Genomic DNA, 13,111 nt, shown 5'->3' with positions numbered 1-13,111 from the left:
CAAGGTCCCTTCCAACTCTGTTATTCTATTCTATTCTATTCTATTCTATTCTATTCTATTCTATTCTATTCTATTCTATTCTATTCTATATCACATCAGCGGTTAGAAGAAAAAAGCTACATCAGGTGAGTTTGGGCGCGGTCGCCCCAGAAATAAATCTCGCCTCCCTTCCAGCCTTCCAGAGACCCACTGGGGCTCGAGTCGAAATGATCCCGCCGGCATGACTGGCCTACCGCAGGCGCGCTCTGCCGCCTTCTGGGAAAGCCGGAGTGACGGGAGGGCGCGTGAGACAACGACGGGCGGAGGAAACCCGCCAGAATCGCAGCTGAGCGCCTGCCTGCCTGCTCGCTCCTCTCCTCTCATCCCGGTCGGCATTAGCGGCGGCGGCAGGAGGACCGAGAGCTGCTCGGCTTTGCCCGGGCAGGGGAGGCGGCAGAGCCAAGCAGCCCCAGCGGCCTACTTTGGTTTTTCTTGCGCCTCGTTCTCCGAGGGCGCCAGAAGACGCCAAAAGTCAAGGAAAGCGTTGGAGATCTCTATAGAGTCGGGAAGCTCAGCCAGATTCCACGGACTCCCCTTGGATCCCTGAGGTGGGGAATCCCGCCTAGATGGTTACCGTGGTGACCAAGCTCGTGCATTATCTGCACCTCAGGTAAGGAGTCACGTAGGCGGCCAGCGGTTGCTGCCCTTCGGCTAGCTGGTTGATGGCTGGAGCCCCTTTCTATAACTTCCTTCCCACGTTATATTTTTGTTTCTCGGGCACTCCCATCCATCCTGTTCCTAGGCTCCACAATCTTTCTTTCTGGCAAACTTTTTTCCCCTTCTGATAACAGTATAATACCTGCGCTATTTGCAATTAACTCAGGAAAACTCTCCAATACTGTGAACTTCAGTCTACAGTAGTTTAGTAACATCACACATGCAGGCTATCCGTTCTGTCACTAAGGACCAAATATTGATTTGAGACTGGGGAGCTGTGATCAGGAGAATAGCGCTTAAAAAAGAAAGCAAAGATGTCAGCGCCTTCCTGAATGGATGAATGCATGGCAATAAAATCAGCACTGCAGCACAGAGAGAGAGAGAGAGAGAGAGAGAGAGAGAGAAAAGCTTAATTTCTTTCCTTTCACTGCTTTCCTGATGAAAAATCAACACGTTTCCTCAATGAAAATTGGAAGACCACAGGTATCAGATGGATACCATGTTTGATTGAGGATCTTTTTGGGTGGCAATTTAGTACCAACCCATAATAAATCTTAGGGGTTACTGGTAAACACATTCTGGGGACCCATGTCCTTAAATGGGACATTGCTTTTGTTTTCCAATTATACATTCTGCATAAGGATACGCACAAGGGAATATATATATATAAGTGCAACCTAGAAAATCAAGACTTTTTCATATAAAAAGAAATATAACATATTGTTTTGTTACAGAAATACAACATGAGGATGATTTTCCACACTGACTCATTAAGTGAGGATGATTCCAAAGCTAGGATGTTATATTGGCATACATGCAATATTTTCTTTAAACAACCTCAGCAGTTTCAATATTGTTGTATTCTCTGTTCATTTGCTTGCCTAAAGCTCTATCATCTAGAACGGCATGAATATTCAGAAAAGGAAAGAATATATTTCAAATCATTGATATTTCCACAATTCTGAGAATTCACACCCCTTCGTACTGAATCCCCCATATAGCTTGGCTAGTTTTCGGAACTAATGACAGGAAATTTGTAGTGTCAGTTTCAACAGTGGCAGTAAATGCGATCTTTAAACTTTGACAGTGATAAGAGTGTTAGCTATGTTCCAAAGATCTGGATTTAAACTTTTCTTCCTTTAATGTTGTCATGTCACATCATAAACTGTTTTGCAAATCTACTTAGTTTCAACAGGCCTGACTTTTGAGAAATACCTATTGAAACCCAGCTATCCATTCAGAATGAGTTTAGGAAGCCCCCGTCAGTCCCAATTTAGCTATCTGCAAAAGTTTTAACTCTATATCTCAGGGGAATAACTCAGCTGTTTTGATATATTCGTGAAAAAGTGAGTAAGGTCTCAATATCTTTTCTGTATTTCATAAATTATAAATGTTTGAAGTATCATCTTACCATTTCCCATGTTGAATATTGTCAATACTGTTTAGGCTATAAAGATCCAAAATATAAAGTATATGTGTACTTAGGTTACAAACACTAAGTTGTTTCCTTATGGCTGGTTCCAGTACTACATTAGTTACATATAGATGTTTTAACATTAACATCAAATATTCCACAAGCGTTGGTAATATTGTAAGCTGAGATATCCCATTTATTTAAACTATTCTTATTAGTTAGATCTATGTTTGTAATCTTGTCATGATAACATAAATCCAGGAATATTTGCCTTACTAATAGTATATAAAATATTTAGTTCTACACTTATTTTGCCTTTATGTCTCTTCATTCAGTGTATTCCTATTGCCTCTTACTAAAACTCAACATTTCTGTCCCAATTCCCACCAACCCACCTTTAAGTTTTTCCAAGTTTCTTCTTTGTATTATGCTGCAGGTCCTATTCTCACAATCTTCCAAGATTATTCTATGTTGTTATAGAATAGATATGCATGGCTTAAAATTCACATACCAAATTCCTTCATTTATGTTTTGCTTATACATCCTGTTACCCAATTTCTCCTACTAGATCCAAACTTTCAAAAAGTATTTCACACATAAAAAAAATCACTTAGGGGAAGAAGTACAAAAGTTTGGACTGAAAAATAAAGAAATTATTTTTGTTTTAAATTTTTTCATTAATTGAATATGAGGCTTATTGCCATTAATTTTTAAAAATATGCCACTATAGGCATTCCTCAGCAAAAGACTGGTTCAGACAATACTTGTTTCCCTTCATTGTTTTGTCTAAATGAAGGATTCTTGACTATAGGTACCAACCAATAAAAAAATAGAACCTTATTACATTAATTTCATTTATTGTTAATTTGTGATTATCTGAATTCCCAAAAGTAAAAAAATGCATTTAGTGCACATTAAGTCTAATTAGTAGTCTGTTTTAATATGTTCATATCTGATTATTTTCCTGAATGTAGAATAGTAACTAGATTTGTGTATGTGTAGGTTTATAGCTATGTGTGTGTGTGTGTGTGTGTGTGTGTGTGTGTACACAAATACACATAGCATGCACATGTACACACACATTATAGTTGGTAGCCAGATATCAGGCTCCTAATCACTTTTTAAGACATATTGTCTATCGTTATACATACTGTGATTCACAAAATAATATTTAATAGTTCAGATAACTGCTATAGAATCTGTTATACCATTGCTGCATCTAGAGGGTAAGCAATGTGGGTTTTTTCTAGCAAAAACAATCCAGAATTTTGTAGTATTTTAAAGATATGTGTCTGTGTGGGGGGGGGGGAGGGAGGGAGAGAGACAGAGAGAGAGAGGGAGGGAGGGAGAGGTATGAATGTATTTTATTTATTAATCAACTTTATGTAGCCACCCACTTCACTGAAGGTGACTCTGGTACTGCACAATAAATGAGTGAAACCACATATAAAAACCCACAAAGAAAAAAAAATTCTAACAATCACATTAATTTTAAGGCTTTTAAGCTGTCCTTTGTATGTTCTACATTTCCAGTTCCTTAAGCTGTTAAGCAGCATGAATTATGAGTCTATCCCAAAAAATCTTTTATTCACTATTGCAACTGTGAGCCATTGGGTTATCTGAAATGCTTCTCACTTTAATGTCCTCTGGTTTTCTCTAAAAGCAAATTGGAAATACTGTACCATAAAACAGATGGAAAAAAGCCAATACATATTTTACACAGTACCAGATATGTTGTAGCTGTAACTAATTAGACTATGCTATATATTAGTTTTCTTATGGCTAATTACATTTGGGATGTAAAGATTTTTATCTTCTCCTTAAATAAGGTCATGTGACTGAATTGTCGAACTCACACTAGAAACAGGCAGAAAAACATTGATAGACTTAAATAGGGCTAACAAATCTGAAGGATTTTATAAAACAAGCAATGGGGTATATTATACAGACAATGTGGAATTTCTTTACATAGTCCTGTAATCTGGTCTTTCCTAACCTAGCATTCACTAGATGCAATTTGAGATTGCAGTGTTTAAAATTCCTAGTCAACATGGCTCAATTTGTTGCTTAAACTTGATTATGTGTATATTTTCCTACTATGAAGATAATATTCAAGCCCATATAACAGAGCATGATGATGATGATTGCTTATCTTCAAAAATACAAGATGACCTTGTACATAGATAATCTAGGTAGTGACAGGAAAAAAAAGAATATAGTAAAATGTAACTATATTTTTAAGTTTATTTGACACAAAATTAGAAAGGAAGATTTTGTTTATCATACGAACCTCTTTTTATTCTAATACTCAAGGTGGTTTGCAACAATAAAAAATCAATATAAACTTAATAAAATTAATGCAGTTAAAATCAACACTGGTTAAACTTCATTTTTAAAATGATTAACAATTAAAATTGGTAGAAGAGATGCATTCACCCATCTTCCTAAATACTTTAAAATTGAGAGAATTAATTCTTGGAATGATTGGATCGGTAGTAATAGTATAAATTATGGTACATAATTACCATACATATGGTGAATGTATTAAAGTCATGTTTATTAGTCATATTTAATACATTCTATCATGTTTAGATTGAATTTCCAGAAAATAAAAACATCTCTGTTCACTTTTTTGTCACACTTTTCTATGTTCATTGTGGCTTTAGTGATTCCATTCTGAATATGTTTTTATTCTGTGCTATTTTATAGTCTCCCTCAATATATTTTATTAATTTAATTAATAAGTAGCTGAGAAATTACTTTAACATGACTTGTTGAATAAGATATAATAATCTAGCTCATACATCATGCTAAGGCAAAAACCATGATTTACAATCCACAATAGTTGGGTCAAGTGATAAGGCAAAATGAAACAAAACATATTATGAACCCAGATAATTAATAGAAATATAATTTAATTTAATTTAATTTAATTTCGAATTTATATACCGCCCTTCTCCCTGAGGACTCAGGGCGGTATACAGCCAAGATAAAAAACATAGAATACAAATATTAAAACATTTAAAAATATATATAAAATTTGGCCCAAAAAATTAAAAGTCGCAGACTAATTAAAAGGATTTAAAAATTTTAATAAGATTATTTTAGAATATTCTACTTGCAAGGAGTCTCATCAGAGAAAAAAAAGAGAGTGGAAGAGAAGTACCAACACACACACACACAACTTTATTTGGAGTTTTATATTGCTTTCTGGGAGTTTATAATTGCCAGCAAATATATTTGGGTGTTTATATCAATGGCAAATTCTTTAGTCTCAAGAACATTCTCCTTATGTGGGCCTTCATAATTTCATAGCAGATACTGTGAACCTCAAAATCAGATTTACTCATCTAATTAACCAGTAACAATAAACATCAAGTAAATGATTAGATATGAGCCACTCTATAGTTTCTGGGGAAAGCATCCCAATACATTGTCTTATTCATAAAATCATTGCAGTTTATATTTTGATTTACATGCAACCTTTATAATACCAGTTAGCTTTGCTAATTATGCATGTTAAATCAACAGCAGAAGGCTAAATATGTGCTTGCCAAAATTCTAACAATATTGAAATGCAAATTGGGTGTAAATGAAAATAAAAGCATTTTTATATTTTTAATATACATTTGTGCTGAATACAATTAAAATATGTTTACATATAATTAAATAAATTCACCGAGAATATGAACGGATACTTGCGAACAATAAACAAAGGAGACAGAAACGGACAGAACAGAAAGCAAATGACTAATGCAAGAAACAATAAACAAACAAAACGAAACAAAGACAGGGCAATTTAAATATTTTTTTAAAAAACACACACACACACACAACAGGATATTGGCTGCTATTGTTACGAAAGATACTAATATAGCAAGTTATTGTTCTATTATCAGAAAGAGATGTGGTAATACAAACTACAGTACTACATATTCCATACTCATTTGTCTCCAGATTAGTAGAGAAGATCTGAAGTAAAACAACAAACGAACAGTTCAATGGTGTAAAGCAAGTTAGACCTTCATGAAAGACATGGGGATCAGTGGCTAAGCCTTGATGGCAATATGACTGTGCTGAAAGACTAGTGGGTTTCTTTGTGCATTGGCTGGCCACTGTAAGAACAGATTGAAAGATTAGGTGGACCAGAGGTATGATCCAGCAAGGCACTGCTCGTGTTCATATGTTCTATGCAGGGGTGTCAATCTGGCAGCCCGCGGGTCAGAAGCATCATGCGAAGGCCATCCCCACCCTGGTTCCGCAAACACAAAAACACAAAATGCCTCAATACATCACATGATGCAATCGAGTTTGTCACCCATGCTCTACAGCATATACACAAAGGCCTGAACTTTCAATATAGAAAAACTAGTTGTGTAGGGATCAGGCATTATTTTTTTTCTTGTTGGGAATCCAAGTTCTTCAGTACTGTAAAAAAAAAAAAGTTACATTCTTCTTCAAACTCACCCTTGTCATTTTCTCAGTCACAACATGGAAATGCTTTGCTTTGTCTTCTTTCAAGGACTTTTTTTTTTGCTCCTCAGACTTTCTTGGAGCTCTGAGATTTCTTGATGGTGTCAGTCCAATTAATAGTAACACTAACTAGATGTTAGTGTGCTCAGCATTTTGGAACCAGAAAAATTTTGATCCTAGCTGAGCACAAACATTTAAATTACTTCATGAGATTTCAATAAACATAATGCCAATAATAGCAGAAGGTTGGTTTTCATGTTTGAATCTACTCTGGCACAATGAAGCAGTAGTTCATAGTGGTGGTTCCCTTGTGATGTATAGAAAATACATGGAAGATAAAACAATTGGAATCCATTTCACTCTGAATGGCATTAGTTCTACATTAAAATGTGACATGTACATTTTCTATTAAATATATAGAGGGTAGTTTGCCCTGCCAGCTGGGGTAAGGGTGTGGTTTTCTTGTTGGTAGTTCTTTGATTAGGATATTGTTTTCATGATTGTATATAAACTACTGTATATAAACAGGCTGCAGTGCAAACCCCACCCTTACTCACACTGATGAGGTTGCCCAATTGATTAATAAAATGTCTGTAAACAAACAAGTAAATTTAGAGATTACGAAGGCCACCACACTTCAACCCTGAGCTGCAGATATTCTCTTCTCTTGGAACAGAAATAACAGTGTAGAAATGTAATATCTGTGCATCTGTTTCTTCATGACCAAATAGGTAACAACAAGAGAAAGTGCAACAAGAGAAAATTAGAAAGTGAATCAGAGGGATGAAAAGAGTCCTTACCAGTGTTTGCTGATAAATGACCCAATATATCAGGTTTCCAAGATTCTGTAACCTTTTCTTTAAAAATAAAATAAAATCTTGAGGTCCAGTTTTTTGGTTGTGATCAGCTGTTAGGGCCCTGACCCTGAACTTCTCCCAATGCTTTATGAAGCAACAGCTCTGTTGCACTGCTTGTATATCCTCCACAACTTCCTCTGTGTTTCTTCCGCCTTTTGCAAGCACCAGAGAAAGCTAACAGGAGGTTGTAAGATGATGTGAAAATCTCACTGAGGCAAATCAACTCAATATTAAGCCATTAAAACCAAGTTTTAAAGTTACATTTGCTGTACCAGTGGACACAATACTAAATATATGGGATCTATCATACCCTTCTCTTCTAATCTTTGGAGAAAGAGCTAACTCCCAAATTTGAAAAGTTATGAATTATTGTTTAGTCAACTTTACGAATGGTCTCAGAACTTTTTCCTTGTCTTCACTAGAAACTCCAATCTTCTACTGACAGAAGATTTGAAAAAACAAAGTCAACAGTTCTGGAGAATATCAAGTTGGGAAAGGGTGGCTTATTGAATAAGGTGCATGAGCACAGATTCGCTATACAACTTCAAAAATTCCTGGACGAAATGTCTTACATTTTGATTCCTATTGATGCTAACCAACAGGAATAATGGCAGAAGATTGGGGAAGCTTATGATTCAAAACATGGAATATTCTAGCTTGCTTATTCCTGTCATAGTAGTTCTTTGGATGTCCATTTAGGAATTTGATTTTGTACCTTAGTGATTCCTCTAAAATGTGGCCCCTAGAGAACTCCAAATCCTGATGCCAAGTTGTAAGTTTTGATATAAATTAAATGCTTGTCATGCCACTTTCCATTTTTTCATAGAATCCAATCCCTGGCATGCCACTCAAAGATCAAATGTGGCCCTTTATTCAGGAAAAACTAGGCACCCCTAGGCTAGTGGAAAATTACTCATAACCCACAGGGCTCATTCTGTGGGATTTTGCTGCCTAATTTGTCTCCCATGAGATTTAAATACCTGGAGATAGTCCAGACTCCAGGAGTTTGCAAGGACATGTCTTTGGTATGCTAATTATCCTTTTCCATCTGATTCAGGTGAGGCAATCAAAGGGCATATTGGCAGCTGGAAGCAATCTTTATAAAATAGAGGCAATTAGAGAGTACCTTCTCTGCAGAGAGAGAATATTACTGTTTGTTTCAGGTGGCTCTGCATTTTGAATAAAGCTCAGACTAGCAACCTTATTTTATTGAGGGCCATAACAGACTAATCTGTTGGTAGTTACATTATTGCATGCGTGTGGTGTTTGTATGTAGTTAAAGCCAACAATAAATGAGAATGGCCATTTTTCTGTTTCTGATAATTTTTTCCCTGTTTTTTTTCTGAACACCTTTTATCTCTCTCCTGCCAGAGAGCAAGCTGGTAAGGAAGTGACAGAGCATTTTTTTTTTACTAGAGAGCTGTCTTGGTCTCTTGCAAAGGACTTTCGAAATGAGCCTGAGAGCCCACAGCTTCCAAGGTTCCAGATTTCTGCTCTAAAGGACCAATGTCTCCATGTGGAGAGGCTGCTAGATCAGATTTGTGTATAAAACATTAGTAAGGGCCTACATTCTGTGACATGAATTATAGTAAAATAACAAAGAATCCAAATTAGATAGATCTATGTAAAGTGTGTCTTTATCTATTGAATACATACAACAAACATGAATGAATATAGCACAAATGATGAATCACTGCTTAGCAACCAAAGCAATCTTTTTCCCCCTTTTCTAACCAACTGTTTAATTGTTGATGAATGGAGGAAACCATTATCTCCTGGTTATTAAATGTCTCCTGTCATTGTCAGGAAACAATGAAGTTTTCAATTCCAAGACATTTCAGCTTCATTAACATTCATTTCATTTACATTCAGATTCAAATTCAAGAATGTTTACAGTGGAAAAACCAAATTTACTAAAATTTATATAACACTGAAAGTGCAACAGGGCTTCCTTTAATTTTTAGAAGCGCATGTGACTCAAGATGCTTTACAATATTAAATTTTAAGATTTAGTGACTACAAAATCATATGAATCATGTCTTTAAACCAAATCTGTCTCTTCAACAAAGGAAGAGGCTGGCTTGTTCTATACAGTTTAGGAAAGTAAAGGTAAAATGAGCTTGATTTGAAGTATCACAGAATACATACATATGTGAAAACATACATACATACTTTCTAAGTATCTCTTCCAGGGGCTAGCATAAAAATGTTGGAGGTAGTTTTATATCTAATTTTTATAATTGGCAGTTATTAAATTTCTATGAAGATTCTCAATCATCCAGATTATGGTTGTCCCAAAGGTGCTTTTTTTTCCTCAAAAGGCAACTGGACTTTCTTGGTTGGTTGCTTTGAAAATGTTTCGCTTATCATCCAAGAAGTTTCTTTAGTTCATGAACTGAAGAAGCTTCTTGGTTGAGAAATGAAACATTTTTAAAGGAAAAAACCAAGGGAATGCAATTGCCTTTTGAGAGAAAAAAAAGCACTTTTGGGACCTTTACTAAATTAGCCTAGTTAATACTGAGTGCATTGACTGATACTTACATTTTCTAAATTAGAACACTTACCAGGTTAGCTTTGTTGTAGCAGACAAAATCATTCTACTGAACTTTGATTCAGTGGAATTCCAGAGTCACCCCAAATAACTTCAGCTTGCAAAAACAATGTTTGAATAGGTTGAACTGCAGCATCAGTCAAACAAAAATATGATTATGTATAACCTGGCTTCACATGACAGATGGGGTAGTTAATAGTTCATGTGTGTTGTGTGAAGTTAGACAACTGGATTAATTTAGTAAGCCACAGTTCAGTAAACAATGGATGAACGTGTTGTGAGATCACAACTGGGACATAACATTTCAGAAGCATGAATATGCTTAATCAGAGGCACAAATGAGTCTAAAATCTAAACTGACAATTTGTGAAAATATAGCTGTCAAAAAACAAAATCAATGCTCAGGGTCAAACTAGATATGATGTGAACTCCATGAACTGAGCTTTCTGTTTGTATTAAACCTAATCCTTTAAGGAGAATTAAGAATTTAAGTAATTTAAATTCTTAAACTTAAATTGTCTGCAAGTAATTATTTAGTTTTTATTAACAAAAAAGTATAGAACCGGTGCTATGACACTGTATGTGCATGGCTAATTTACCGCAAAGAACTTATCATTAATTACTGTAAAACAATTAAAAAGCATGCATGTGTAAAACCTATCTTCTATAAACAGAATGTACCGGAAAACTCTTGACCTTTCTGTTTTTCTTTCAGTCCACAAACATCCAAGCATTCAAGTAGTAAGGTGAAGTAGGAGGTATGAAGATTAACGAAGTCCTCCTTTGAGGGAGATGGGCAATTTAGAAATGTAACAAAAAAACAAACAAATCTTCCAGAAAGCAAGGGAGCACCCTCAGAAAGCTATGATCGGCACAACTTTAAAAAGAAACAATATATTCTAGAATTCTCCAGAATGGTAATTTTACAAATCTATATAAAAAAAAATGTGGGATTCAATTTGTGATAATAATTACTGTACAAAAAAACCTGCAGACTTCTGGGGTTTGTCATCAGCCAAGCTGAATAGGGGAAAAAAAAAACACAGGAAGGAGGAGAAGAGAAATGTGGCAGACATTGGAGCTATGTTTTTACCAGCAAATATTTTAGATGGACATTGAGCAACCAATGCAGAGTAGCTTTGGCTATGATAAAAGTTCTATCAGAACTCAGAAGAAGCAAATACATCTTGATGAATTCTCTGTTTTGAAATATATATATATATTTAGAAAAGAAAAAAGCCCAGAACCGAGTAGATGAGATTCTACTGAGCTGGAGCTACAAAAAAAACCTTGGCTACGTAGGGAAAACCTGGCTAGAAGAAAAACACACATAAACCCTACGAAGAAGTAAGAAAATTGATATATATATATATATATATATATATAGATAGATAGATAGATAGATAGATAGATAGATAGATAGATATGTTTTTCTTCTAGCCAGGATAGATATATAGAGATATATATATAGATATATATAGATATATATACACACACACACACACATACATTAATTTAGTAAGGTCGAAAAACTAGCAAGTCTTATGGGAGGCTACCATACTTTGGTTTTATTTATTTACATCATGACTAATAACTCTGGGTGTATTAAATTTTTGGCAGACTATTGGAAATAACGTTGCAGAATGTAAACATCTTCCTTGGCTACAACCACCAATGAATGTTTTTGGGACTAAGAGACCTTTCTCTCATTTGTGTCGACTGGCGGCCCCCAGGGGGAGAGCCTTCTCTGTGGGGGCACCTACCATCTGGAACGAGCTCCCCCCAGAGATACGGAAGATCCCGGACCTGCGCACGTTTCGCCGTGCTCTCAAAACTTTTCTATTTCAACAAGCTGGCCTGGCCTAACTCCCCTCTTTTAAATTCTTAAATTTTAAATTTTTTAATTCGTGATTTTATAAATTGGGTGTTTTAATCTGTGTTTCGGCCGAAATATTTAATAATTTTAAGGGATTTTTAATATTTGTATTGTCTGTATTTTATCTTGGCTGTTCACCGCCCTGAGTCCTTCGGGAGTAGGGCGGTATAGAAATTTGATTAATAAATAAATAAATAAATAAATTTGAACATGGAAGTTAATGGTCAAATAACTCAGAAAATGGTAACATAATGAGCTCTCTAGTGGAGGATTTTATTTTTAAAAAGAGCCTATGTGTGCAGTTTCTGATCTAGATTGGGACTTTGGGAGATGTTATCTTTATCTATTTGGCTCTTGCGATGTCCTTACACGTACCTGGCTCTTACCACCCATTTTTGCAGCTCCTTATGGTCAAGAAGCAGGAATGCAGTGTTTCTATTTACAATATCCAAGCACATATCCTTAATTCCACTAATCTTATTAGCAATAGTTATAAAAACAACCACCAGAGAGCACCACCATCCTCTTAAAAAAGCAAATTGAAGGACAAAGGGTCAAGTTAAAACCAGTGTCCTATTTAAATAGAATATATTTATATTAGTGTAAATGATTTGGGCTGCAATTCTGTGCATACTAAGGATTATCTCCACTTAAATCAATTGGCTTTACCTTTAGATAGCTGAATTAGCAATGCATACTGTAGGGTAGTTATATATCTCCAAGTCCTTTTAAGTATAAACAGAATTCAGCTCTACGGTACTTATTCCTATGTAACCATAATCCTATAATCCAGTGATATGAAATACAGAGCACTGAAACAAGTAATAAGTATACAAAAATAGTTCTGTATGCAAGAAGAAACAAATATACACATTAGCAGAAATAATTATAATAGAAAAACAAAGCAGTCATGCCTCATATAATTGGCAGCCTTTAATAATGACACATTGCAGTATATTGTTTTATTGGTGAATAATCTTGTAATACCTAACATGTAATAAACTACTGAACTATTGAAAGAATCTTTTATAAATAGAAAATGGATTATTTTTTCCCCCACCAAATTCTCTAATAATATATTAGGTACTCTCAGGGGAGGAACAGTCTGCCTGTACTTTAAAGCTACTTATTCCAGCTTTTTTCATCATAATCCTTTCTTTAACACAGCTATTAACATTTCACACATACCCACAGAAATACAAAGAGCAAGGGTTTAAAATAGTGAATATGTAGACTTGTACAAC

The 13,111-nt window shown here is 35.2% G+C and overlaps 1 protein-coding gene across 1 annotated transcript in view; it reads left to right on the top strand.

Moving 5' to 3' along the window:
- The first annotated feature begins 236 nt into the window (after nucleotides 1–236).
- The window catches only part of ARHGAP18 (Rho GTPase activating protein 18), an 82,885-nt gene continuing 70,010 nt past the window's right edge, over nucleotides 237–13,111 (top strand). Inside the window, exon 1 of the mRNA XM_034418778.3 lies at nucleotides 237–649. Coding sequence (XP_034274669.1) covers nucleotides 606–649 — 44 coding nt within the window. The 5' untranslated portion in view covers nucleotides 237–605. The remainder of the gene's footprint in view (nucleotides 650–13,111) is intronic.

The sequence above is a fragment of the Pantherophis guttatus genome, chromosome 1 (genome assembly GCF_059756535.1).
Source record: "Pantherophis guttatus breed Tessera chromosome 1, ASM5975653v1, whole genome shotgun sequence".
NCBI classification, from domain to species: domain Eukaryota; kingdom Metazoa; phylum Chordata; class Lepidosauria; order Squamata; family Colubridae; genus Pantherophis; species Pantherophis guttatus.
Note: the sequence above shows the minus strand (reverse complement) of the source record. Positions and strands in the feature narration are given on the sequence as shown.